The 27583-nt window shown below is 45.8% G+C and overlaps 4 protein-coding genes across 8 annotated transcripts; 1 reads left to right on the top strand and 3 right to left on the bottom strand.

Annotated features, from left to right (window-relative positions):
* Positions 1-469: 469 nt before the first annotated feature.
* On the bottom strand, positions 470-2997 carry LOC103656032 (uncharacterized). The gene is made up of 5 exons (XM_008682681.2): positions 2953-2997; positions 2004-2530; positions 1609-1903; positions 1207-1518; positions 470-1118 (listed from the first exon to the last, which is right to left on the bottom strand). Exons 1-5 carry the CDS (start codon positions 2995-2997, stop codon positions 513-515), a joined length of 1785 nt encoding a protein of 594 aa, XP_008680903.1. The 3' UTR covers positions 470-512.
* LOC100501180 (Protein kinase protein with adenine nucleotide alpha hydrolase-like domain) lies at positions 2883-7497 on the top strand. Of its 3 annotated transcripts, none has more exons than XM_020551724.2 (10): positions 2883-3301; positions 3419-3540; positions 3663-3784; positions 3929-4110; positions 4225-4273; positions 4402-4573; positions 4694-4804; positions 4969-5514; positions 5635-6402; positions 6474-7497. In XM_020551724.2, exons 1-10 carry the CDS (start codon positions 3046-3048, stop codon positions 6549-6551), a joined length of 2406 nt encoding a protein of 801 aa, XP_020407313.1. In that variant the 5' UTR covers positions 2883-3045; the 3' UTR covers positions 6552-7497. The 3 variants fall into 3 exon arrangements, with proteins under 3 accessions (XP_020407313.1, XP_035822966.1, NP_001309385.1); NM_001322456.1 differs by having other exon boundaries at positions 2979-3301; positions 4975-5514; positions 6474-6828; XM_035967073.1 differs by having other exon boundaries at positions 4975-6402; positions 6474-6826.
* Positions 7050-12879, bottom strand: LOC100502265 (uncharacterized). Of its 2 annotated transcripts, none has more exons than XM_008679522.3 (4): positions 12344-12879; positions 10103-10820; positions 8886-9193; positions 7050-8807 (listed from the first exon to the last, which is right to left on the bottom strand). In XM_008679522.3, exons 1-4 carry the CDS (start codon positions 12630-12632, stop codon positions 7576-7578), a joined length of 2547 nt encoding a protein of 848 aa, XP_008677744.2. In that variant the 5' UTR covers positions 12633-12879; the 3' UTR covers positions 7050-7575.
* A 3986-nt stretch (positions 12880-16865) lies between these two features.
* On the bottom strand, positions 16866-20864 carry LOC103654915 (mediator of RNA polymerase II transcription subunit 17-like). Of its 2 annotated transcripts, none has more exons than XM_008681723.3 (9): positions 20599-20864; positions 20088-20233; positions 19790-19988; positions 19587-19700; positions 19301-19386; positions 18827-19217; positions 18226-18684; positions 17828-18148; positions 16866-17647 (listed from the first exon to the last, which is right to left on the bottom strand). In XM_008681723.3, exons 2-9 carry the CDS (start codon positions 20177-20179, stop codon positions 17327-17329), a joined length of 1983 nt encoding a protein of 660 aa, XP_008679945.1. In that variant the 5' UTR covers positions 20180-20233; positions 20599-20864; the 3' UTR covers positions 16866-17326. The 2 variants fall into 2 exon arrangements, with proteins under 2 accessions (XP_008679945.1, NP_001288373.1); NM_001301444.1 differs by having other exon boundaries at positions 17160-17647; positions 20088-20269; positions 20599-20775.
* Between the last annotated feature and the right edge of the window lie 6719 nt (positions 20865-27583).

Genomic DNA, 27583 nt, shown 5'->3' with positions numbered 1-27583 from the left:
CCAAAGAACTCATATTTTCGGTTGTCTTCAGTCCATATGATGAGATCAACAAGTCATGCAACTTTTCAATAAGAGGTCTACTCATCCGAAACATATCATAGCAATCGTTTGGATTACTAATTGTTGTCATCACCCAATCATAGCCAGTTGAACTAGGTTTTCTTCTCACTGACTTGTTAAGAAAAGTTTCACCATAATACATACCAAATGCATTGAGCATAGATCCAACTCTTTTCAACATTTGGCCTCGATCTCGCGCAGCTACAAAAGCCTCGTCCTCCTCCTCATCCTCATTCACATCTACATCAAGCTACAAATAATATTCATGCAAATTAAGTAATAGAAAGTACCAGAAGCCACACATAAAAATAAATAGATGTTCCACACATAAACAATAAATATATGTTCCACACATGAAAACAAATAGATGGTCCTAACACACGAAAATAAATACATGTTCCAGACATGAAAGTAAATAGATGCTCCTAACACACGAAAATAAATAGATGTTCCTAACATAAGCCATCCTTAGCGCAGTGCCTCTTCAACCATAGAAGTCTTCCTTCATTTGTTTTGAATGACTTAAATACATCCCTGTGCTCCGCCTTAACAAAAAGCTGAGTAGCCATGAAATGCTCAAGTGATCCTTCAGTTGCTCCACACTCAACAGCCCATTCCATGCATTGCTTGATTGATTCATACCTATACTCTCCAAGCATTACTTTGTTTGAAATATTGCAATTGATCTCCAAAGTATTATGAATCTTATTCATGACCTTAACCATGGGATTCTTTGAGCGCTTCAGTGGGCTATTAACAACAGTAGGACTAGCTCTTTTCTTTGACTGAGTTGAGCCGCCTCTCTTCGACTGAGTTGACTTGCTGGCACTAGCAAAAGGAGACGCAAATTCATCATATTGAGCATCACAGTCTGCCTCAAATGTGCCAAAATCAACTCCATCAATACCATCAACCTCAGTCTCATGATTTTCCACATCATAAAATTCACCTGGAGCGCATGATGTAGATCCATCCACTGCAATATGTTCAAACATTTGTGTCATGAAATCTTCATTTTCTAGAGGGCCATATTTCAGTTTCTTCCAATCAGGATGCCCCTGCATAACAATTACAATATTTAGTACTACATCATAGATGAAATAGATTAAAACAAGTGCAATATAACTTTAACTAATATGTTATTACCTTTGTATTTTTCTTCCAGTATTCATCACTTGCAATCACAGTCCCTAGCTTAGAATCCCATCCAAGTCCTGTATCTTTGTTTAGACCAAGCCAAAAACTGTAAAGCCCTTTCAGTAAATCCCACTTATTCTTCAATTGAGTTTTGCTGTGAAGCAAACCAGTTCTTTGTCGATACTTAACACAAATATTTTTATACGCTGCAGTAGTTAGTGTTCCATTTGGTCTGTTACCAGCTTCAACCTCTTCAACACATATTTCACAAAAAGTTCTAGTATTCATGGATGACCAATCTGCCTTGTCATATTTCTCCTTCTATACGAAAATATATGTACAAGCATATCACATATGAACATTACAACTGTCTACAAATTAGCAATAGCCATGTGTTAGAAAATTACTCACCGAATTATTTGCAGTAATTTCAGCTTCAACTTGAATTGGTTCATCATCTTCCCGAACTTGAGCATTTAAATCGATGTCAATACCAACACTTCGGCCACCACGAATGCTCCTTCCGGCACTCCTACTACCGCGTATCACACAAGTAGTGCCACGACCGGCACTACGCCCTGCCAGTGTAAATCCTGCGCCACGACGACCTGCCGTCATGGTTGGTCTGCCTCGTTCAGGTGCCGTAATATCACCAACTCCTGATTCAATGTCTGCTGGTTCTGATGTAGGATCCATCACAATACACCTGTAGATAGAGTAGCATTGTAGCAATTAGATGGTCGCACTCTGGATCTCGTCGTGACATATGCAAAGAAAAATTAGGCGCGCGGAGTCTTCTGGCGAACCTGCTGCGCGCGGGATCCTGTGCCGGGCGACGACGGCGCGGCGAGATGCTCTGCCGAGCGACGACGGCGCGGCGGGTTCCTGTGCCGAGCGCGGGACGCGTCCCTGTCCACCGCGCGGAGGCTTCTGGGCGGAATCCTGTGCCGGGCGCGGAGGCTTCTGGGCGGAATCTTGTGCCGGGCGCGGAGGCTAGCTCCCGGGCGGCGCGAGGGATGCACAAGCGACCGGAGCGGTCAACCTTGGCGTGCGCGGGTGCGGGCGTCCCCGAGGCCGCGGGCGGTGGCGGACTGGAGACCACCAGCGCGACGCGAGCGGAAGCGACGGCACGGGGCAGGGGATCGCGCGTAGAGCTTGGCGTGCGCGGGTCTGCGTCGGAGCGGCGGGTCTGCGGGCGGGATCGCGCGTAGAGCTTGACGTGCGCGCGTCGGAGCGGTCGACCTTGGCGTGCGCCGTGCGCGGGTGCGGGCGTCCCCGAGATCCTGTGTCGCGGGCGTGATCGCGCGTAGGGTGGGGGCTGGCGGCGTGTTTTCTGTTTGGCAGCGGCTTCTCTAATCCAATAGGCAAAAACGATTCGGTGGATTATAATGGCAATGGTGGGTAATTTCTAGGAAACTTGAAAGGGTAGTGGGGAAGTGGGAAAAAATAATCTGAAATAAGCACCTCCTCACTTGCTTATGGATTATCATAATCCAAGGGGTTAGATTATATAATCTCGGCAATTAAGCTGGACTGTTTGTTTGCCTCTTAGGATTATTTAATCCAGATTATATAATCTGGGGGTAAACAAACAGGCCCTAAAGCTACTGTTTGTGGGCTTGGCAAGCTTTGGGCTGGGTTCTGGGCCCTCCCTTTTGAAGGCCTGAAACAGAAGAGTGGCATGCAGGCAGCAGCGCGGTTCCCCGCCGAACTCGCGGCGTGCCACGATTCCCGCGCCCTCGTCTCTTATCCCACCGGCACCACCAGGGCAGGGCCGATGGTTGACGCCATCGACGCCATGCCCTCGCGCTCCACCTCCGCCCCGAGAGCAGCGCGCACCGCCCGGAGATGTCGTACACGTTCCCCACGCAGCCCATCGTGGCGCCGGCGAAGAAGAAGGACGCCCGCAAGGACGCCGCCGACGCCGCAGAGAGGCACTGCAGCCCTCTGCCGTCGAGGGAGCACGGGAGGGCGGCCGTCGCCGTCGACGGCGACAGGGGCAGCCAGTACGCGCTCAAGTGGGCCGCCGACAACATCCTCTCCCGCGCCCGCCCCTTCTTCCTCGTCCACGTCCGCCGCAAGCCCACCTTCCTCCAGGGCCCCGGTACGTGACGTGACCAATTTCCTGATCAATTTCGTCGACCCATCGATCAATTCGATCAGTCAGACCTCAGACGTGTTGCTGAATCTCCCTGATTGCCGTGTGTGCTTGCACGTGCAGGCGGTAAGCAGTTCGCCATATCACACGTGCAGGACGACATCCCGGCCGATCTTCACGCCCAGATGGACCTTCAGGCGAAAGATCTGATGATCCCCTTCCAGTGTTTCTGCAGCAGGAGAGGGGTATGCACAATGTTCAATACCAGTTTTTTTTGTTTTGTTCCGTGCATGTGATGAATGAATCTTAAATTAGGGAGATTGGTAACCTTATTACCTTTTTGTCTGACTTACTTTAATATCTACAGTTGCAATGCAGGGAAATTATCCTGGACGGAACAGACGTGTCGAAGGCGATCGTCGATTTCGTCGCCACCAACAAGGTCGACAAGTTAGTGCTGGGCTCAGCATCCAGGAACGCCTTTACAAGGTACGTACACACAGCTCCATCTCTCAAACATCCCTTCCCATGGCATCATGTATACATGCGTGCTTGAAGCAAAACAATGTCCAGCTTCGATGAGTGAGTGAGTGAGCGAGTGTGTGCGCCATGTTTTCCCCCTGCTTTTCCCAGGACGATATGGAAGCTGGACGTGCCGACATCCGTGACGAAGTCCGCGCCGAGCTTCTGTTCGGTCTACGTGATAGCGAAAGGGAAGATCTCGTCCTTCAGGCCCGCCACCTACGCGAACGAGACAAGCGGCAGCAGGGGAGATCCGGAACCTGATCACCCGCCTGGGAACAGCCTGCCAGTTGGTGAAAACTCCTGTGCTCCTCCTCTCATGCATGCACACTCTTAGCTTGTCTCATAGATTGCTGTGCAAATGCTCATATGGAATTATTGAACGTACGCGCGTACCTGATTCACAGGTGAACCGGCTCACAACAAGCCAGAAAACGGGCACGGCGGCATTTCGAGGTGAGTGTCCTTAATTTTTCCTACTCGTCTTCTATATAGAAAACCATCGTCTTCTCTTCAGCTGCTGGCTGAGGCTTGCTGCAAATTCTCAAGCGTACTACATAAATCTGAACACTCCGCGCGCCCAGGCCTATCCCAGTACGTGCTTCGACGCCCACCCATGGTGGCAGCTCCGACGAACCGCCGACGGAAGACGGAGGGAGCTTCATGTCATCAGACCAGACAGCGTCTTCATCATGCCCCAGTGGTGGATCTCTAAACGACGTCGATCAGCATGGCTACAGCCCGCTGTCGCCAACGGCAAGTGAAGAATTGCACTGATGAATGAACTGAATCGAATTGCCGCGCGCCATATATATTTATATATCTAACGCTATGGTCTCAGCACTTCCATTCCACGTGTTTTTTTTCCTGGTGCAGGACGAGGATGAAGCCGAACTGAGCCTCTTTAGGATTGAACGTAAGCAGCAGCAGCAGCAGGATGGCGATACTGATACGCTTCCGTGGAACTACCACGCGGAGGGATTATCGGTGATGACCATTTACTAGCTATAGTACTACACAGTGTTAAAGAAAATGTTTGTGTTCGAATCCGAACTGAATCGATCTGAAGCGGTCCAAAACGATGGCCAGAACAGAAACATGTTCGGATTCGACGTGAAAAACGTTCGTGACTGGAATGCTTTGAACGTCAGGAGCAGAGGGAGATGGGCAGGACCCCAGAAAGCTCTCACAGGAACAGACCGGAGGCGGCGGCGGCGGCAGAAGCAGAAGCAGAAGCAGAAGCGTGTTCTCAGTCAGCAATCGGCCCGAAGCATAAGCCTTCGAGCCTGGACACTCTACCTCATCAGCGTGGAGAGGAGTTCGCAGACTACGACTCGCAGGACATCATCCATCCGATCTTGAGGCGCTGGCCGCCGATTTGCTCGCCTAGGGACGACAGCAGGGGCGGGTCGTCGTCGGCTACTCCGGAAGAGGCTCGCAAGCTCGACCTGAAGCTCAGGGCCCTGCCGAGGCCGATCGAGACCAAGAGGATGCTGGAGTGCCTGCCTACCAGGCTCGAGTGCAGGATATTCACCGCGGACGATATCGCGAACGCGACCAACCATTTCGCCGATGAGCTCAAGATCGGGGAAGGAGGGTATGGGCCGGTCTACAAGGCCACGCTTGACGACACTCTCGTGGCCGTCAAGATCCTCTACTCTAATGTGACGCAGGGACTGAAGCAGTTTCGACAGGAGGTACGTACTAAACTACTACGAGCCCTGTTCTGTTGCATTGCATTCGCATGCACGCATTTGGTTGTTTCGCATTTTTTGTTTGTTTTATGGAGAAACCGTCGGCGGCGGCGGCGTCGGCAGGTTGAGCTGCTGAACAACATCCGTCACCCGAACATGGTGCGCCTGGTGGGGGCGTGCCCGGTGTACGGCTGCCTGGTGTACGAGTACATGCCGAACGGGAGCCTGGAGGACCGGCTCTTCTGCCGCGGCGGCACGGCGCCGCTGCCGTGGCGGCTGCGGTTCAGGGTGGCCGTGGAGATCGCGAGCGGGCTGCTGTACCTGCACAAGATGAGGCCCGAGGCGTTCGTGCACCGCGACCTCAAGCCGGGCAACATCCTGCTGGACGCCGCCTTCGCGGCCAAGATCGGCGACGTCGGGCTGGCGCGCATCATCCCGCGCGCCGTGGACGTGGACGGCGCCGCCACGCAGTACCGGGAGACGGCGGCCGCCGGCACCTTCTGCTACATCGACCCGGAGTACCAGAAGACGGGGCTGCTGTGCACCAAGTCCGACGTGTACGCGCTCGGCGTCATCCTCCTCCAGATGGTCACCGCCCGGGAGCCCATGGGGCTGGCGTACGCCGTCTCGGACGCGCTGGAGGAGGGCACGTTCCCCGACCTCCTGGACGGCAACGTGGCCGGCTGGCCGGTGCCCGAGGCGCAGGCGTTCGCCGAGCTCGCGCTCAAGTGCTGCGAGATGCGGCGCAGGGACCGGCCGGACCTGGAAACCGTCGTCATGCCCGAGCTGGTCCGCCTGCACCGCGTCGTCTCGCCGTCCGAGTATCCCTCGTCTTCTTCCTCGCTCCCTCATTCCATGGATCAAGCTCATCACCGTTCAGCGAGCAACAAGGTAAATCTAGCTAATCAGCACCGCGCGTCATTTCCATCTCCGGTGTGTTAAAAAGGCTGTGACTACTGCAGGATTTGCGGTTGGATAATGACCTGGTTGACATTCTGAGCGAGGGAAGACTGAAGGGAGGAGCATCATTTGCCATGTAACATGCATGAGACGAGGGCCACAATGTCTACATATAACTGCTTCCCACTGGAATATGTTGCTGTTCTATACATCTTCTGTAAACATTTATACCACCAGCTTAGCCTGGAAGCTTTTTATGCATGCCTGGCCATTATGTTTGACGCTTAGATTAACCATCAACCTGTAAACCAAGAACAAGTTTTTTCGTGTGTGTGTGTGAATCAGGGGAGGGGTTGCACCCTGCTACTGTCTCTCATGTTTGTCAGTTCATCAGGAATGGAAATTCTTTTGTGCCTGGCAAAACATCATGGTAGAGCTTTCCACGCATGTAGTACGAAGATGTGCATTCGGTGGGCATCAGCACCATAGCCCATACACCAAGCCGCAAGCACGCATTCAATGATGAAAACCAAACTACAGTGGCCATGTACAGTGTCAGTGCACTGGAATGGAATTCAAACAGGCGCAACACAAAACCGGAGGCCCTCAGACAGAACACCAGCGAACCATAAACGCAGTTGATAGAGAAGTATGAGTCAACATAAGATTAATTAATAAGGCAGACATTCTGCATCTTAAACGTCATTCCTCCCATTCCCAACAAAGTCAGCAAGAAAATGCAAAACCCCAGGTACAGCACAACCATTTCACTGACAACGTCCATACGAATCTGCTTCATCCCACAGAAAGGCGCATTCCTGGTCCAGCCTGACAATCATCCTTCGAGCAGCCACACGCCACAAAATCCACTATGCCCCAGGCTGACCGAACGATGCGGCTCATTGATGCTCTAAGGTTAACATGGACGGTACAGATGATAGCACGGTAACCTACTATGGAGCAAATGTAAAGAACGGAAAAAGAAAAAAAGAAATTGCCCATTAACTTAACCTACTGTCATTGAAAAGTTAAGTTTCAATGAAGATGTGCAAGTCAAATACTTCAGCGAAATTTCCAATGAAGAATCAATGCAACGATCTGCAACAAAAGAATGGGCCCGAATGTGTGCTCCCTACAAAGCAAACGGTAGGTGCTTGTGGTGCTTCAATGCCACAGGTCCATGCAGAAACCAGAAGGCGTCCGCTTTTTGCTATATACCGCCTCCGAGAAGCTGTCAACGAGCTGGCCAGAAAGGCTGACAGGGTCCTCAATAAGGGTATCCACATAGACACCGACTATCTTTCTCTCCTGCGGGGTGGCACGCAGGCTAAACCATGTGAGAAACTTCACCCTGAAGTTTGTCTCGATGTAGCCCTCGCACTCCAGCCACCTGACCACCCTTACACAGTACTCGTAGGACACTTCAGATGAACTATCCTTGTGACCAAGGTCCTCCGTTTTACCAGCTGTTCTTTTGTTTGACGAATTGCCCGGTTCCCTTTCAGGCTTTGAAGAGCCATTTTGGAAAATGTTGTTACAAGGTTTGGGTTTGAAGCCCCTTCCACCGCTCTCCTTGCTGTTTTCCAGACCTCTTGTTGCAATGGGTGGCACAGAACCAGCATATCGAGGTCCAACAATCACCAACTCATTTCCACCCAGTACATTAGATGCATGCTGTGATCTAGGAACTACAGTTCTTTGATTGTGTCCTAGTGGGTTTGGCTCCCTGAGAAGCACTGCTTGAACACAAGCGTTGGGTTCCTCATCCAAGGCTGAGGCTGAGAGCCCAGGCGATTCTTCCAGCTCAGTGACTTCTGTTACCCTATCTGCAGCCATCTGTATATTTTGCAAGTCATCGATGTGTTCGCTGAGGCGACGAGACGCTTTATCTGAATCTAGGATCTCAGGATTTTCACAGTACTCAAAATCACTTTCAGGGGACTTGTTTAGATCAGCATAAACAGCAGTATTATTGTTTGAGTCCACACCCTCTGAGGAAGGATCAGACTGGCCATCACTGTTTGCCTTCAGGCTCTCACTATTATGTCCTAGTCTAGTACCACCTGGCATTGAACCCCTTGGATCATCCTTTTGATAGCTTGTCTTCGTTCTAATTTCCCATGAACCCAACTCGATTGAGTTTTTGAAAGCAATAATCTTAAAGATATAGCTTGTAGCCGGTGCAAGCCCAGTGACAGGTAATTTTTTCGATGGGGGAAGTATTATGCCAGTCGGATTTGTCAGGTAAGCTTCAGTAACAGCCATTCGGTGCCATATATTAAATGAAGTTGCCTCTTGGGCAAGCATAGGATAGTGAACCAAATCCAAAAATACCATGACAGATGTTTGGGTTATAGCTTCAAACTTCACAAAATTTGGTGGTACCATACATGGTCCTGAAATTGGAAGAATGGATCAATTAATCAATTCGAATTGTATATGTGAATGTCAAACATAAAGGGTTCAAAACATACGCGGGATTCTTGAACCAGCAGGAGATACACCCGAGAACAATGATTCCATAGCATCTATTGCTTGAGCACAAAGTTTCTGAACTTCGGCACCAACAGTAAGTCGACTGACAATTCCACGACTCATATTTGGAGCTCCAGATATAGGACCGACCTCAGCCTCCAGTTTCTTCAATGCTGTATCAACAATCTCATGCAATACCAAGTACTTTTCTGTGGAGACGAGGATCTTGTGACTGAGATAAATCCGATGACACAACACATCCAATCGCCGAGCATCTTTTGCTATCACCAGTTGTTTCTTCCAGGACCTGAGAAATAAGAAAGGAAATTTAATAGTCAGATGCTAACTCAGAAGGTTGACAATACAAGCCGATTTACAATTCACACATACCAATCAATAGAACAGAGCACTAAATGCATAATATCAATCTGAAACCTTTGAAGAACTACACTTCTTCATTTTCCCTCTTGTGAGGTAATTCAAATGTTCTAACATTCAATTCTCCATGCTATACTCATATTTACATGTACATCCTACTTCAAATGCTCAAATTTTATCAAACTATGAACTCATCCATTCCATACCTTGAAACTAGAGCAGTAAGATCTCTCAAGAAGACATAAAGAAATAGCAAAAATTAAAAAGGGTTGAGGATCTGTTTTCATAGTATGCAACCTAAAATACTTGCTGCATAAAGCTGCCTGTCTCGACAAACAAATCTTACTCCAGAGGGAAATTGGACGAATTGGCCATTCGACCAGCTAGAATAGAGTATCCACAGCAATAGTTCATTCCATAAAGTTAAAGCATGACAGGTTGATTCTAAAAGTACCAAATTGAAATATATAGAGCTTGTTTCTCTACGGCTCTACCTGTGAGCATTCTTTTCCTTGAATAAATGATGACCGTACATGGATCGATCCAAAAGAACATAACAGCAAAGCTAAAAGAAAGTGATTTATAATAAGATCTGAACTTTTTCACCAGGTAAGGTCCATAAAGTGTAGTATCTGGAAGATAAGCTATGATGAAAAATATCGAAGCTAAACCTCACGACTATCAAACTAATATTTCTCAATTCTTAAGATCTATCAGTGCAAGATATACTGGAGGCTCACACTAACAGAGGGAGGCAATAACACTGGAAACATGGAAACAAAAAAAAAGAATCAGGTTGCATAAAATTGTATAACAAAAAGATGCTACAGAACAGTACCCAAGCAAATCATTCTGTTTCCAACAGCGAGTGCAATAATAGCCACCATCAAGTTTCTTGCATTGTCCACTCTGCAGAATACCTGTTCTTTCATCCTTTAGAGCACATTCAAGATGGCATGAGAAACCACAGGTATCCTTTTGTAAGTGTTGGTCTGAACTACAGGACAACCAGAGGCTTGGGTCCTTGTTATCATCATAACTGAAACAAATGCAGCATGAACAGCGTCTGCAAAAATTGTCCCTGAGAATAGCTCTGCAAGCTACATTTTGACAGAACCGTGAATTATTAGTTGGCCCAGTTACATCAGATGCTGCTGAGTTGTTTGTGATAATCGGTAATCGTGATGGGTTATCACTCTTTCTTGGTCGTTTGGCAGGGGACTGATGGTGGTTAGTTGTATTGGGCTCAGGAATTGATTCTTTTTCTCTCTCTTTCCCTTTCTCTCTCCCTTTCTCTTTCTCTTGCACATGTTCCACTGGACCAGATGATTTTCCAGACACCAACCTAAATAGATAATCTAGCATTCTCTGCTTGGATAAACCAGTATATTTCCTCTCCCTTCCAAGATCAGAACAAAGAATCTCTACAATTTCTCGCCGGGTCCATGACTGGAGCCTGTCAGGAGCACTTTCTGGGCTCTTTGATAAATCACGAACGAGTTCTCGCTTTTCATCCACACTCATCAATCGACATTTAGCAGGATCAATCACTGGTCCTGAAGTAATATAATAACACAAAAATACCATCCATTCAATATATACAAAATATATTTCAATTTTTTGCAGCATTATATAATGTTATATGCATCACCAATGTCCTTAAAAATATATCAGAAGCATGTTTGAAAGGAACTTTGTGCCATAACTCGTGACAATAAATCAACAAAGTTGAAGCCCATATTAGAATAAATTTACTAGATCTCATAAAGCATCCAAGGAAAAGATATACTGGATGCAAAGACTATATGGTAGTCATTCCAACATAATCCTTGAAACTGATAAACAAACAAAAAAGTGTTGGAACAGAACCATGTGTAATCAAGCTTCTTTTGTTTGCCAATGCACATTTACAGGTGTTATATATGTAATATGTATACCATGCTTAAGTATGCCGGTTACATGCCACAATGGTTTTTACATGATAACAAATATCTTAGCAAAAACAATTTTTATTAAGGCTCAGTTAAGCATGAGAGTAGTCTAGGGGTGACACCGTGACTAACAACTTAGCTAACATATTATGTTTCACAGAAGAAAAAAGTAACATAGGGGCATAAAAAAGGAAAGCGCGCAAATATATTCCATAAACAGAAAACGAATTAAGCACTCGGTACAAAATATAACAACTCTACTTATAATTTCCCAGTATATATAGGCCTTTTGTAGCTGACCATTTCTAATAGACCTGCATGGCACTTCTACATAATTCAGATTCTGGCACCACATATGAGGCATGTTTTATGGAGCTATAAATGTGTTCCACACAAAATTATTAGCAAGATTGGGTACATTCTACTTGCGCAGCCTCTACTTATAGACAACAAGAATGGAAGGCAAGAAATACACTCTCCTAAGAAACTCAAACCGTCTGTAAATATGTATAACAAATGAAATCAACGCAATGTTGCGCCCAACCTAAAGCAAACACACTACCAAGGTAACAAAGCAGTGCGTGCGAATAAAACCCACACAGCCAGGTCAATGCGGTGTGAATCACCCAATGGACATCCAAATTTCACGAACTGCTACAGTAGCCCCCAGCATATATTATTATTAGCTGGTGTTAGGAACCTTCTACTTGCAGAGCCTCTGCGACAATGGAAGGTAAGAAGTACACTCCACTAACAAACTTAAACCCTCTGGTAAATCTGTACACCAGACAAAATCAACATACTGTGGCCTCCATCAACCAAAAGCGGCCACACCGCCAGGGCAAACAAAGAGGCGCATCGGAATAAACATCCCACACGGACAGGTCAACGCGATTGGAATCACACAATGGGCATCCAAGTCCACGAGCGGCAACAGCCGTGGACACGTACATCCCCGGACAAGGACGTAAAGGAAGGCACCGAATCCGCCGGCCGCCCCCCGCACCACCCCCACGGGCGAAACGGCGGCAATGCGAGTAGCCGCCGCCGCATGCACCCGAACCTGACGTTACTGGCGCCGCCGGCATCCCCGCACGCGGCGCCGAGCCCGCCCCACCACGCGTCGGCGACTAGAGCAACCCGAGTACCTCGACCAGCAATTTGGAGCGCGGGAACCGCCAGGCGCCGCGCATGCACGATGAATCTCGGATTCGCGGGCAGCGACGACTGCGGGGGGGACGAAGGACGGAGAGCGCCATGGAACCTCGACGCGTAGGGGACGCGGACGGAGAATCCCGCTCCGCAGCGGCCCAATCGGCCCCGCCCCCGCGCGCGGAGACCGACGGGACGAACCAGCGGTCGCGCCGGAGAAGTAGGAGGGGAAACCGTGGAGGTAGTAGGGGACGAGGGGCGCTGACCTCCGCGTGGGGGATCCATGGCCGAATTGCCCGCCCGCCCGCCCGCCCACCGGAGAGGCTGAGGGGAGGAGGATGGGGTGGGGGGGGGGGGGGGGGAGAGGTGTCGAGATCCCTCTCCTCTCCTCCTCGCTCGCCTTCTCCCTCTCCTCACTCGCGTGGACTGCTCCTCTCTCCCCTCTGGCCCTCTCCCCACGCTGGGGTGCTGCACGGCGTACCGGACCACGCGGCGAAGGTGACACGGCACGCGGATCAACGACGCGATGATGGGCGCTTTTGCTGTGGGGGGGCCAAGAGTTCCCCTTATTCCGGAGTCACCCCGCCCCTCGTTCGTGGAACGACTCATAGTTATCTAAAAAATCTCTCTAAATTCAAGTTTAACACGTTACATGAAAAATAAAAATTAGTTTGGTCACCAACGGTTATTAATATTTAGGGAGTAGATTAATGTTAATTCTAGTTTTGGTGCGTGCGGAGCTGCCTTGGCGACGGGGGTCGTGGGCCGAGGAGTATGACGGCTCCCATCGAGGCTTAGGTCATATTCGTTTATGTCGGATTGCACCCGGAATCGTTCCAGTTAATCGAAATTTATATAAATTAGAGAAACAATTCGGTTATTAATCATTTCGACCCACCAATCCGGTACAAACGAAAATGCCTTAGCTGGTGGTGGGATCGAGGCCAGATAACATCAGTGGCGGAGATGAAGGTTGATCGGCGCGATAGCAGTGGTTCGACGGGGAAGGAGAAGCTTATGTCATCAGACGTGGTTGCCTCGCTACGTGGAAAAGGAGAAAAAAGAGTACACTGAACATTGGTTACCTTGTTGTGCGTGAAAAGTGAAAAAATAAGCGCGTAGCGTGACGAAATTGACGCTAACTGTTTTTAGTGAGCGCCTATATTAGAGCAACTTCAGTAGTTATCTAAAAGACTTCCTAAATCAATAATTTAGGTAGTTAACATGAAAACGATTCTCCAACAGTTTTCTAAATGAACTTTCTAAATTTAACAACTTGTCATCTAACCTCATTTTCTCTCTACATTTGGCAACCATTTAACAACTCCATAAACAAAAATGTTGACTCCATTATATAGTTTTTGTGACTTATTTTTTATGTGGATAGATACAAAACAAAATTACAACCTATATTTAGAGAACTATTGGAGAACTCACATTTTTTTACTCCAAAAGTCATTTAGCAACTTCTTAAATCTGTGATTTAGAGAGCTAAAATTTACATAACTATTGGAGCTGCTCTTAAGTTGCTAAATATAGAGAGTAAATAATATTGATTAGCAATTAACTAAATATAACAAGTCTATTTAGAGGACTATAAGAAAATCATTTTTTCTTTTGACTTCTTAAATTTAAGAGTTAGAGAACAGTTTAGAGAATTATTAGAGTTACTCTAAGATCTAATTTTTTGGAGAGGACGACTTAAAGAGGTTGTTGGGCAACTTTTAAACCGGCGACCGGCAAGGCTAATGTAGACGCACACTCTATGCCGTATTGATGATGTAATTGTAACAAGACCTCTTTCGTTTTGATTTTAGTTAATTCATGCAATATTTAGTGTATACGTTGTACATGTATGTCTATATTCATCACCATCGAGTTGAATATAGACATAAAATTCAAGAGAATAACATTTTGAAACGGAGGGAGTATACTGAGTGAGAACGGAATCCAGTAATTATACATACATGTGTTGGATGGTGCGGGTGTAATAATAATGTACTCCCTCCGGTGCAGTAAAAGAAGTCATCATGCGTGTGACCGAGCGTGCACAAAAAGAAGTCATAGCGCGCATGGGTCTTGGACGTTGTTGCCCCTAGTAATTGCACAAAAAAAGATGTATTTAAGAGGAATCGAACTTGAGACCTCCAGTCTAGAATGCCTTGGAGCTGCTACAACAACCAATCAAGCCTAATTGTTTTAGTAATGTTAATGCACCCATATCCCTATTTAATAGGGGCAAACAGGGAAAACTCTATGATAATTAATCACTCCTTGGTATGCACAATCATGTCCTAAACGACTACCTTTACTGCACTGGAGGGAGTACTTCTGCGTCGATCAGTGCTAGAGTACACAATTTTTTTTAGCCAGATGCGCGTCGATGGTATATTAGGGCATGTACAGTGGAGAGCAGTAGCGAAGCTAGCAAATATTTTATCGGGGTCATCAGTATTAACTACTAGATTTTTACTATAGAACTTTTGTTATTAACACTGTTTTCTATTAGATATTTAAAAAATTATCGGGGTCAGCTGACCCCAAAATAAGGGCTGGCTCCGCCCCTGGTGGAGAGACACCAAAACGGTTCTCCAAGCACAGGAGACAACTAAGAGACTCTATTGTACAATGGAGTGTCTATAAACGTAGTCTATTAATAAATACAGAATTAAATGTATTTGTATAACATCAGATCGATAGAACAGACGACAAATTCGTACAGTGGGAAGTGAGGCGTCTGTTGTTACTTGGTTTACGAGCCAGAGGCGTCTCTTCACGGAGAGACGGCTCTAAGATTTTTTTGCAAATAACCTCCTAAAACACCTTAAGAGCCCCCACATTAAACACCACTGTACATGCCCTTATGCTGTGATGAATCGAGAGAGGACGGAGGAAGACAGAAAGTTTCCTTCGAAGAGTGTGCTACGTACTATACGTGGTTGACTCCATGAAGATTTTAATTTGTCCAACACGCGGTTTAACCGTCCAACCTTATTAGGTTTTATTTATCCACGAAGGTCTTTGTTGTAGCTAAACTGGGTCCAACAGATTCGAAAGCTAGAATAAAAATACAAAACAGATTGGCTCATAGAGCCGGATTGGAATCAAACAAAACTTCCAAAACTATCATGCATGGTGCGCTGCGGCCTCGGCCTGACAGTGGGGCCCAGCCACGGCGCCGGGCGTGCGCAGGCAGGCTGTGGTGGTGGCGGTAGTGGTACCAAAGTACCAACCAACTGCCACCGTGGCAGGAGGAGGTCAGGATCAGCCAGCAGGCAGCAGCACAGGCACCAGGCACCAGCCTGCGGGACGCAGAGCCGAATACGCCGACCGGGAGGGGCCTCCCCGCATATATGACGGACGGGCGCCGGGCGCGCGCGCGCTAATCATCACCACTAATCATAATCGCGTTGGTCAAGCAAGCAAGCACACGCCAACGCCAGCCAGCGAGAGCCTAAAATATGAATTCGGAGTAGGGTACAGTTATAATTATTATTTTACTTGTACGAAGAGAGCGCGCGACTATGGGAACGAGAGTACTAGTAGTAGGATTAATTAATTGATTAATGGCATTGATTGTATACGAAAGGAAGGAGGGGAGGCGTTGGTGGGTTAATTAACGGTAGCGCTCTCGCAATCATCAGTATCTACTATACGGTTGCGCCGCCGGCCAGTGTACTCCCTCCAGTGCAGTAAAGGTAGTCGTTTAGGACATGATTGTGCATACCAAGGAGTGATTAATTATCATAGAGTTTTCCCTGTTTGCCCCTATTAAATAGGGATATGGGTGCATTAACGTCACTAAAACAATCAGGCTTGATTGGTTGCTGCAGCAGCTCCAAGGCATTCTAGACTGGAGGTCTCAAGTTCGATTCCTCTTAAATGCATCTTTTTTTGTGCAATTACTAGGGGCAACAACGTCTAAATCCCAGACCCACGCGCGCTATGACTTCTTTTTGTGCACGCTCGGTCTCTACTGCTCCTCCATACGTGTGCGTGACGTGAGGTGGGTGGGTGTCGTCGATGGCCGCTGTAACCGCTACTGCTGACGATGACTCCATGAAGAAATGGCTGTGAAATATAGAATGGAATTGTGAAGGCAGGTAGACTAGACAACTCATATCTTCTTTTTTTTCCACTGATCCTTGCAGTACAGTACATTCATACAAGATGTAAGGACAGGATCAGGATCTTTGTGGTGTAGTACGCCATATATGCTGTCGGTTCGATCGACCATGGCCGTGACCGTGAGGAAGAGAGTGTGAAAGATGGAGCTGCATGCCTTCACACACAGTGCTGTGTGGATAAGCTTCAGCCTTCCCGGCCACCCTACCTCACCTTGACTCTAGTCCTGTCTTGTCACCATAATGACCACGATTAAAACGCGAACACGATCGATCTGCTGGCTTCAACCGTTACCGAACACACGAGAAAACTTTTTTCCTGGCTTCTGGCAAGTGCACCGGTCAAAACGCAAAGCGAAATGTTGCTAGCTGCCAAAGCTGTCGGTTTTTTTTCACTGGAAGCCGTCTCACGAGGAATAGTAAAAGACGGACATGGGTACGGAGATCATCAGAAGACTTGACATGACACGGACAGTAGAGAGGCAGTCGGGAAAGGAGCTAGGAAGGAAGGAAGGATTGCCATCTCTTTTTGGTGGGCCGGCGACAGGTCAGCGGACTAGGCCTGGCCCAGAGTGCACATCTTATCTCTCTTTTTTTTTCCTGCTATCTGCACTTGCACGTTTCTCTGGACTTGGAGGAGGGCAGCGAGTAGAGATGATTGGTAACGGATCCCAGATCCAAAGTGTTTGACTTCTTAACTAATTTAGTTTAAAATGGATAAAGATAGAGTTTGATGATTATATCCTAATCTGATCTAATTCTTAAATTTCACAGTGCAAAATTTTAAGGCCCATTACTACCCCTATCCGTGAGACTTACCGCGCATGAGACTCCCACTACTCCGTGGGCAGAGTCTCAGCGTTGGACACCTGTGCTGCACAGTTTTACCAGGTCCATCAGGGTAGAGTAAAGCAATTCCGGGGAAAGGTACCCCAAAAACCTGCGCTCCTCTAGCTCCGGACTACCCGCTGACATCTTCCCTTCCTCCGTTGGGTGATGATCAAGAGTGAGGTACCATGAGACGCAGCCGTAGGTGTCATCCGGGTCAACGTGTGCCACCAGGCCTAGTGTTTCACCTTGGTCAAGGTCCAAGTACAGGCACAGGAAATCTATTGTCGCGTTCATCCCAAGGACCACCGCTTCATCGTGGAGCCAGTGGATTACTTGGCTGGCAACCTGCAGATACACAAAATAACAAGTTATCAAACTATTCTTTGGTGAGAAGATCGCATGTGGCACTGAAAATGGTTTGCAGACTCTGCATGGAACTGGCAATGGACAAAGGTTTTTACAAAGGGGCATAATGCTTGGGAGATCTACCCAAAAAAAAAGGAGGAGGTGGGCAGTTTTAATCACCTGCTGCAGAAGCATCATTGGGAGATCTTCCAAGTCACAATTGTAACTATTTACCAGGCGTCCATCGGATGGCTTCCCAGCTAACGATCCAGCAATGCTTGGAGAGCCCTCGCCCATTAAACTAATCTGTCCATCTTTCAAGATCACCTTTGTACCGAACTGTGACCTGGATTTGCACTTCAACTCACTGTAGTCTGAAGGCCTTCTGACTCGATCAGTGGCCAGGATAGGCTGAGGAACTTTCAGGCAGAGAGACCAGGAGGACGTTCGAGAATGCCATGTAGGAAGGGAACACAGATGGAGATAAGGAACCCTACTAACCTGCATTAGTGAAACGAAGTCACAATGCCAGTCTACTATAGAATAACATTAATTGACGGAGTGTAGAGCAGTCCTACCACACTTTCAAGCTCCAAATGTACTTTGCTAGAAAATATCCTGTGAGACACTGTCATGCAAAAATGACTTAGCAGGCCACACTCGTCAGGTGTACCCTGAGCAGAACTCTGGTACCGAACCACATGACGAGATTTCTCCCTGAGTTTTCTAAGGATGCCTTCATGGAACACATGTAGCAGGTAAATTTCTAAGCTTTTGGGGTTAGGAAACCCTCTCACATCCTTATTTGAAGACTCCTTCCCATTTACAGTGGCTACTGCAAGATTTCCAGTATGATCTATATCCATATGATCTTCCTGCCCTACTGTCCCCGAGTTATTATTCTGCCCAGAGAGATCATGCGAAAGGCACAAAGAACATTCCTGACCAATCGCTAATTGGAGAAAATCTTCGCACATTCCAGTAACATTGATGCCTTGAGATTGGATAAATGTCTCCTGGATCACCATATCAAAAACCTACAAGAGATATGCACTAAATTGAGTGTGATGGTACGGGTAAAAGTAAGGGAAACAGCAAGGTGAAGACTTCAACAGCTCTTTACTATACATGGTGTTCCAGTTAGTCAAAGGACATATGAAAATCTAGCCATTAACCCACCTGCTCCTCAAATATGGACTTATGGATGTCGCGCAAGATGGAATGTGCATGTTCAGTAGACTTATTGACATCATCGTTCTCCAAAACATCATTTTCGGCTCCGGTAGTAGTGTTGGTTAATGTGCCTTCTTTCCTTTTGACAGCACTGCTTTCTGCATTATTGGCTATGTCTCCATGAAATCGAAGGCTCAAGGAATGGAAACACTTCTGTGGAATTTGTACAGACAAAGTGCCTGAAGAGTCTTGATCAATTGGAATCAAAGATAATGGTGATAATCGAGGCATTGTTGTTGTGTCTAGCTGAGAAGTATCAACTAGATCAAACATGAAGCCCTCACTTCCTGGACTCCCAACAGACCGCTGCCGCTTCACTTTCCAGTTCTGCTGTAATCTGCAAATGGATCAGCAATTGGGTCAAAAACTTCAGTTTTTTTTAACAGCTTTCACATTTAGAACTTCAACAGCAGTAACTACCTTATTAAGGAGCTGTAGAACCTAGTCTCCTTTTGGAACTGTTGCTCCATTGTCGTAGCAGATTGTTTGAAGTACCGTGACAAATGCTGAGAGATCCCAAAAGGCACAAATGAATATTACAAGTACAACAATAAACAGCGGAGCTTGAAATGTCAATTACAGGAACATTTTTTACAGTCCTTTCAGCTCTGGCTTTCTTTTTTTCACTAGTCTAAGGAGCTCCATGCATTCCATCGATTTGTAAATGCTATCTATCTACACATGGTAGCCATGGTAAGGAACATACCCTAAGGCACTGGAGCTTGGTGGCAGCACACACTGCCATGTCAACTAGTATTTCGTTTGGCTGTGACTTGGGCTTCGTTGTCGAGGCGACTGCCATGGCGTCATTAGCCTCAACCTGCAGCACAATTTTCAACATGGTCATAAGTGGTCGCCAGCATTTCTGTTGCAAGGACTGAAATTGAGTGCACATCTGCATTTACCAACCGTGCCGATGAGGTCTATGACGACGGAGAGCTCCTGATGTGCCTGCTGCAGGCTCTCCATAAGGCCCTGCCAGGGCCATGCCTGCTGGGTAGTATCAGCCTCAGCCGCCTTCTTGGCCTTCTTTGCATCCTTCTCTATGACCCAAGAGAAGTCAATCCGGCGGATGGCCGCGAGCCGCTGCTCCTCGTTGCTAGTGTCCCTGCAACCGCAGATACCGCCCGGCAAGCAGAGAAAGGGAAAGAGTGTAAGCTCCTGGTGGACTTGAGAGGAACAGATTATGGGTTGTCAGCAAACTTACGGTGGGTAGTGCTCGTTGCCAGTCTCGTCGATGGCCTCAAGGCGCTTCATAGGGAGCTTGTCCAGGTCCACCAGCACGTCCCCTTTCTCCATGGTGCTCTTTTTTTTTCCCTGGAGCTCACTTTGGCCCTGTTTCCTTAGCTAGCTCTTTTCATAAGTTTGAGCCAACCATCAGTGGCGGATCTAGGATTTTAGCATAGGGGTATGAACATCAAAATTTTCATAAGCAATTTGGCAAAAAAAATCATTTAGCAATTTGGTACAAGTTGCCCCACGATTCAGTAAGTTCAGTAAGCGATAATGTAATGTTAGGCAGTCATCTAAAAATCCCAAATCGAACAACCATAAAACACACACACACACAATCACCCAAAAATCCCCAATTAGGCTCGACGGCTGGGCTGCTGCTGCTGCCCGCCAGCCGCGCGCGGCCACGCAGAAAAGGGAGGGCGACGGTCGGGGAGGAAGCTGTCGAATAGAAGCACCGGAGGCAGGAGGCGGGAGAGGGATACCTGGAGGGGAGATGGTTGCCGGCGTGTCGGCACAGCGAGGGCGAGCCACGGCCAGCGTCCGCCGAGCAGGGAGCGCTCGGCTCGACTGCCCGAGCTTGCAGCGCCAGCGCCTAGGGCGTGTGGGGACTGAGGAGGTGAGCGCGGCTATCCTCTGTGCTTGGTGCTTGCCGGTCTGAGGAGATCGCAGGCTACGCCGGTCTGACTGTCTCGGCGGCCTAGTGCGGTAGTGCCTCGGGTCGGACTGCCTTGAGCCGGAGAAAAAAAAAGGCCTTGGGCTGGATACGGGCCTTTTGCTCTACAATTATCTTCAGCCGAGCATGAGCATGTATACATACAAAAAATTCATACAAAACACTATTTTACATAGTAGACTAAGGATATGTTTAATTCTGTTTTCGTAGCTAATTTAGAAAAAACAGTTTTTCTATAGTACAAATTTTAAAAGCAGTTTGATGCTACTTTTGCTGTTTATCGAAGTTCGTTATATTAATAAACAGATACAATAAATTGAAACTAAAAATATGATTAAAATAATTAAGCGTTATAATAAATAATTTCAAATGAAATTAAACAATTATATATTTGTAAAAAATATTAGGAATATAAGTGTAAAATCAGTTTTTTAATTAGATATATTGATCAATAAATATAGTTAAACAAAGTGTAAATAAACAATATACGACTTGTTTACAGCGGATAACTCACAGCAGTTTAAACCAAACGACTTTTAACTTTTCTCATAGCAGCCTTTTCACATTAGACAGTGAAAGTCGCCTAGAGGGGGGTGAATAGGCAAATCTGAAATTTATAAAGTTTAAGCACAACTACAAGCCGGGGTTAGCGTTAGAATTAAAGTCGGGTCCGAAAGAGAGGGCAAAACAAATCACAAGCGAATAAGAACGAATGACACAGTGATTTGTTTTACCGAGGTTCGGTTCTTACAAACCTACTCCCCGTTGAGGTGGTCACAAAGACCGGGTCTCTTTCAACTCTTTCCCTCTCTCAAACGGTCATTTAGACCGAGTGAGCCTTTCTCTTCAATCAAATGGGACACTTAGTCCACTACAAGGACCACCACAACTTGGTGTCTCTTGTTTTGATTACAAGTGAGTTGAACACAAGAATAGAGGAAGAAGAAAAGCAATCCAAGCGCAAGAGCTTAAAAGAACACAAATGTCTCTCTCTAGTCACTAATTTGTTTGGAGTGATTCCGGACTTGGGAGAGCATTTGATCTCTTTGTTTGTGTCTTGGAATGAAGTCTAGAGCTCTTGTATGAGGTTTGATGGCTGAAAACTTGGATACATTGAAGTGTGGTGGTTGGGGGATATTTATAGCCCCAACCACCAAGTTGACCGTTGGTGAAGGCTTCTGTCGTATCCGGTGCGCCAGCCACGTCACCAGGATGTTGGGTTCCGACTGTTGGAGCTTCTGATAATGGGCTTACCGGACAGTCCGGTGGTGCACCGGACAGGTACTGTTCACTGTCCGGTGCGCCACCTGACGTCTGCTCTGACTCTGCGCGCGCAGTCGACACTGTTCCTGTTCACTGTAGCCATTGCAGACGACCGTTGGCGCTTGGAGCCGTTGCTCCGCTTGGCACACCGGACAGTCCGGTGCTACACCGGACAGTCCGGTGAATTATAGCGGAGCGGCCTCCCGAATTCCCGAAGGTGGCAAGTTCAGAGTGGAACTCCCTGGTGCACCGGACACTGTCCGGTGGTGCACCGGACAGTCCGGTGCGCCAGACCAGGGCTGCCTTTGGGTTGTCTTTTGGTCTCTTTATTTGAACCCTTTCTTGGTCTTTTTATTGGTTTGTTGTGAACCTTTGGTACCTGTAAAACTTATAATCTAGAGCAAACTAGTTAGTCCAATTATTTGTGTTGGGCAATTCAACCACCAAAATCAATTAGGAAAAGGTGTAAGTCTATTTCCCTTTCAATCTCCCTCTTTTTGGTGATTGATGCCAACACAAACCAAAGCAAATATATAAGTGCATAATTGAACTAGTTTGCATAATGTAAGTGCAAAGGTTACTTGGAATTAAACCAATATACATTTCATAAGATATGCATGGATGTTTTCTTCATATTTAAAATTTTGGACCACGCTTGCACCACTTGTTTTGTTTTTGCAAATTCTTTTGTAAATTCTTTTCAAAGTCTTTTTGCAAATAGTCAAAGGTAAATGAATAAGATTTTGAGAAGCATTTTCAAGATTTGAAATTTTCTCCCCCTGTTTCAAATGCTTTTCCTTTGACTAGACAAAACTCCCCCTCAATAAAATCCTCCTCTTAGTGTTCAAGAGGGTTTTAGATATCAATTTCAATTGAAAATACTTCTTTAAATACAAATTGAAAGACTAATTTTTTGGAAATTGGTGGTGGTGCGGTCCTTTTGCTTTGGGCTAATACTTTCTCCCCCTTTGGCATGAATCGCCAAAAATGGATACTTGTGAGTGAAATATAAGCCCTTTGCTAACAATCTCCCCTTTGGCAAATAATATATGAGTGAAGATTATACCAAATTGGAGAGCGGTGTGGAGCGACAGCGAAGGATGAATAATTCGATGGAGTGGAGTGGAAGCCTTGTCTTCGCCGAAGACTCCAATTCCCTTTCAATCTATGACTTAGCATGAAATGCACTTGAAACCACATTAGTCATAGCACATAAAAGAGAGATGATCAAAGGTATAAATGAGTTATGTGTGCAAAATATCAATCAAAATTCCTAGAATCAAGAATATTTAGCTCATGCCGAAGTTTGGTAAAAGTTTTCTTATCTAGTGGCTTGGTGAAGATATCGGCTAATTGTTCTTTGGTGTTAATGTAAGCAATCTCGATATCTCCCTGTTGTTCGTGATCCCTCAAAAAGTGACACCGAATGGCTATGTGTTTAGTGCGGCTATGTTCAACGGGATTATCTGCCATGCGGATTGCACTCTCATTATCACATAGAAGAGGAACTTTGGTTAATTGGTAACCATAGTCCCTAAGGGTTTGCCTCATCCAAAGCAATTGCGCGCAACAATGGCCTGCGACAATGTACTCGGCTTCGGCGGTAGAAAGAGCTATAGAATTTTGCTTCTTTGAAGCCCAAGACATCAGAGATCTTCCCAAGAACTGGCAAGTCCCTGATGTGCTCTTTCTATCAATCTTACACCCTGCCCAATCAGCATCGAAATAACCAATTAAATCAAAAGTGGATCCCCTGGGGTACCAAAGGCCAAACTTAGGAGTATCAACTAAATATCTCAAGATTCGTTTTACGGCACTAAGGTGAACTTTCTTAGGATCGGCTTGGAATCTTGCACACATGCATACGGAAAGCATAATATCCGGTCGAGATGCACATAAATAGAGTAAAGAACCTATCATCGACCGGTATACCTTTTGATCTACGTATTTACCTCCCGTGTCGAGGTCGAGATGCCCATTAGTTCCCATGGGTGTCTTGATGGGCTTGGCATCCTGAAAGTCGCCTAGAGGGGAGGTGGATAGGCGAAACCTGAAAATTAAAACTTTATCCCCCAACTAGATCCCTTGATTAGTGGTTAGAACAAGATAAACAAATATCAGAGTATAAAAAGCTAAGTCCTTTGCTTGTAAAGAATGTTGCTTTGAAATAATGCGGAAGTAATAATCAATACAACTACTAGATATATGGATAGTCAAGCAAGAGGGCTTAGATGAAAAGAGCAATAACTCAAGTTCTTTCTTGCGGAGTGTTGCTTCACTAAATGAGAATTTAACTTGAAGCAACACCAAATGATATGAGCAAAGAATAGTGCAAGAGAACTTAGAGTAAGGGAAAGCAAACAAATCTCAAGCAAAAACACAATGAACACGGGTGATTTGTTTTACCGAGGTTCGGCCCTCGAAGGCCTAGTCCCCGTTGAGGAGTCCACTCAAGGACGGGTCTTTTTCAACCCTTTCCCTCTCTCCACCGATCACACAAGGATCGGTGAGCTCTTCTTCTTCTCAAGGATCACTCTCGATCCCACAAGGACCACCACACTTTTTGGTGTCTCTTGCTAGCTTTTACAAGCCTCCAACACTTTGGAGGAAGTTCGAATGGGAGTCAAAACTCCACGCGCAAATGAACACAAAGATGAAGCTCACACTATCTCTCAATGGATCTCACAAGGCACTAGGGCTAAACTCAATTGAGTAGCTCTCAATTGCTCGCTCTTCTCTTTTGTGGCACTTGTATTGGTTGTAGTGGGCTAGATCTTGTGTATAGGATGTATCAATGAATATATGTGGTCGGGAGGGCTTGAGTATGTCAACTAGATGACTTGGAATGTTGCTTGGACTCCCACACCTTGAAGTGGCCGGTTGGGGTGATATTTATAGCCACCATCCAATTTTGTAGCCGTTGGAGAAGCTGTTGGCGATGGGCGCACCGGACAGTCCGGTGCACACCAGACAGTGTCCGGTGCGCCAGCCACGTCAGCCTACCTGTTGGGGTTGGAGCTGGTCGACCGTTGGAGGCTTTGTCCTCATGTGGCACCGGACAGTCCGGTGCCCCTCTGATTCTCTGCTCTGACTTCAGCCGCGTGTACTGTTGCGCACTGTTCACTGTCAGAGTCGACCGTTGGCGCGAGGTAGCCGTTGCTCCGCTGGCGCACCGGACAGTCTGGTGTACACCGGACAATCCGGTGAATTTTAGCGGAGCGGCCTTCCGATTTCCCGAAGCTGGCTAGTTTGAAGCCGCTTCTCTCTGGAGCACCGGACACTGTCCGGTGGTGCACCGGACAGTCCGGTGAATTATAGTGGTCTGCGCCTGAGAAAACCGAAGGTGAAGAGTTCGAAGGCAATCCTCCCTGGTGCACCGGACACTGTCCGGTGCCACACCGGACAGTCCGGTGTGCCAGACCAGGGAGCACTTCGATTTCTTTTTGCTCCTTTGTTTTGAACCATGTCTTGTTCTTTCTATTGGTTTCTGTTGAATCTTTGACACCTGTAGAACATGCAATCTAGAGCAAACTAGTTAGTTCAATTATTTGTGTTGGACATTCAACCACCAAAATCATTTAGGAAAAGGTTCAAAGCCTATTTCCCTTTCAATCTCCCCCTTTTTGGTGATTGATGCCAACACAAACCAAAGCAAATATATAAGAGCATAATTGAACTAGTTTGCCTAAGGTAAGTGCAAAGATTGCTTGGAATTAAACCAATATTGATTTCATAAGATATGCATGAATGGTTTCTTTATATTCTCAATATTTTGGACCACGCTTGCACCACATGTTTTGTTTTTGCAAATGTTTTGAAGACTCTTTCTCAAAGTTCTTTTGCACATAGTCAAAGGTAAATGAATAAGAATTTTGAGAAGCATTTATTAGATTTGAAATTTTCTCCCCCTGTTTCAAATGCTTCTTCTTTGACTAAACAAAACTCCCCCTTAATGAAATCCTCATCTTAGTGTTCAAGAGGGTTTTGATATTAATTTTGAAGAGGGTGTACCAATTTGAAATTATATCACAAGTAAGATACCAATTTGAAAATACTTCTTTAAAATCAAATTGAAAGACTATACCTATTGAAAGGTTATCTTCTTGAAAATAGGATACCAAATGAAAAATTCATCATTTCAAGATCCTTGAAATCATTTCAAGATCCTTTAAATTTTGAAAATTGGTAGTGGTGCGGTCCTTTTGCTTTGGGCTAATACTTTCTCCCCCTTTGGCATGAATCGCCAAAAACGGATATTTTGAGTGAAATATAAGCCCTTCTGTAAGTTGTCTCCCCCTTTGGCAAATAATATATGAGTGAAAGATTATACCAATGTGGAGAGCTAATGTGGAGTGATGGCGAAGGATAAATGGTACCGATAGAGTTGAGTGGAAGCCTTGTCTTCGCCGAAGACTCCATTTCCCTTTCAATCTACGACTTAGTATAGAAATATACTTGGAAACATATTAGTCGTAGTCATGGTACGAGAATAATAAGATATATGCATTTGTACCAAAATGAAAGAGATATGATCAAAAGATATGTCAATTAAGCATGATCAAAGTTCTATATAATATAGATTGCTCCCCCTAAATATGTGCCTTGATAGGAATACATATTTTGGCCTTGAAATGCCAATTGCACATAATGAGGTTAATGAGAACATATCTATACCATACAGAAAGTGAAGTGCATTGTGTCTTAGTATAAGTGTGATGCTCATGACAGTTTATGCACTTATGAAAGCATGTTATAAGGTCTTAAGCATTTTCCCTTAAGGATTTCAAAGAGGCTTAAGGACCATCCACCTTTGGAACAAAGGCAGCTTATCCTCGTTACAAGGTTAAGCTTTAAGCTCTTTGACAATAATATTACTTCATCCAGTTTTAACAAAGATGCATAAATGCAGGAAAGAAATGTTTGAGAGGTTAAAATAGGTATGAAGCAGGGAAAAATGCATGGACATGCTTTCTCTTCCTTTTATACAAGATATGTAAGAAAAGTATAGAACAGGAAGATTTGAGGTACAAGTTTGAATGAAAGGAAGTAGTTTTAACCTTTTGTACCTTCAAATAGAGATGCTCTCTTCATTGTGCTTTGTCCTTAGTCTTAGTTTCTTAAGACCTATACTCAAGACAATATATGGAAATATTTGCACAAGAGAGAGTTCTACAACTAGTGATCCTTTTCCAAGTCATGATTAACAAATATCACGTGGATCACAAATTGCATAAATGAAACATGAATTCTCCTTTTAACTTAGTGCATATCTTAGAGAGATATCGATTTGAAGGAATGAGGCACTAAGTGTCAATTGATGTTATTCTATGATCAAACAAACAATGGATGCGATCAAGAGAGTAACATATTGGAATATGAATTAAGCTTAAAATAGGAGAATCCAATAAGCAAGCTACTTTAGCAATGAAAGCAACAATCCTTGATAAAAGCGACATTATTTTAACAAGTTGGATTGATGTGAAGTAGCATACTTTATGAGAAACATTATTCTCATGTAAGAGACTATATGA

The sequence above is a fragment of the Zea mays genome, chromosome 4 (genome assembly GCF_902167145.1).
Source record: "Zea mays cultivar B73 chromosome 4, Zm-B73-REFERENCE-NAM-5.0, whole genome shotgun sequence".
NCBI classification, from domain to species: Eukaryota; Viridiplantae; Streptophyta; class Magnoliopsida; order Poales; family Poaceae; genus Zea; species Zea mays.
The sequence above is the reverse complement of the archived record's forward strand: the minus strand, read 5'-3'. Positions and strand labels throughout refer to the sequence as shown.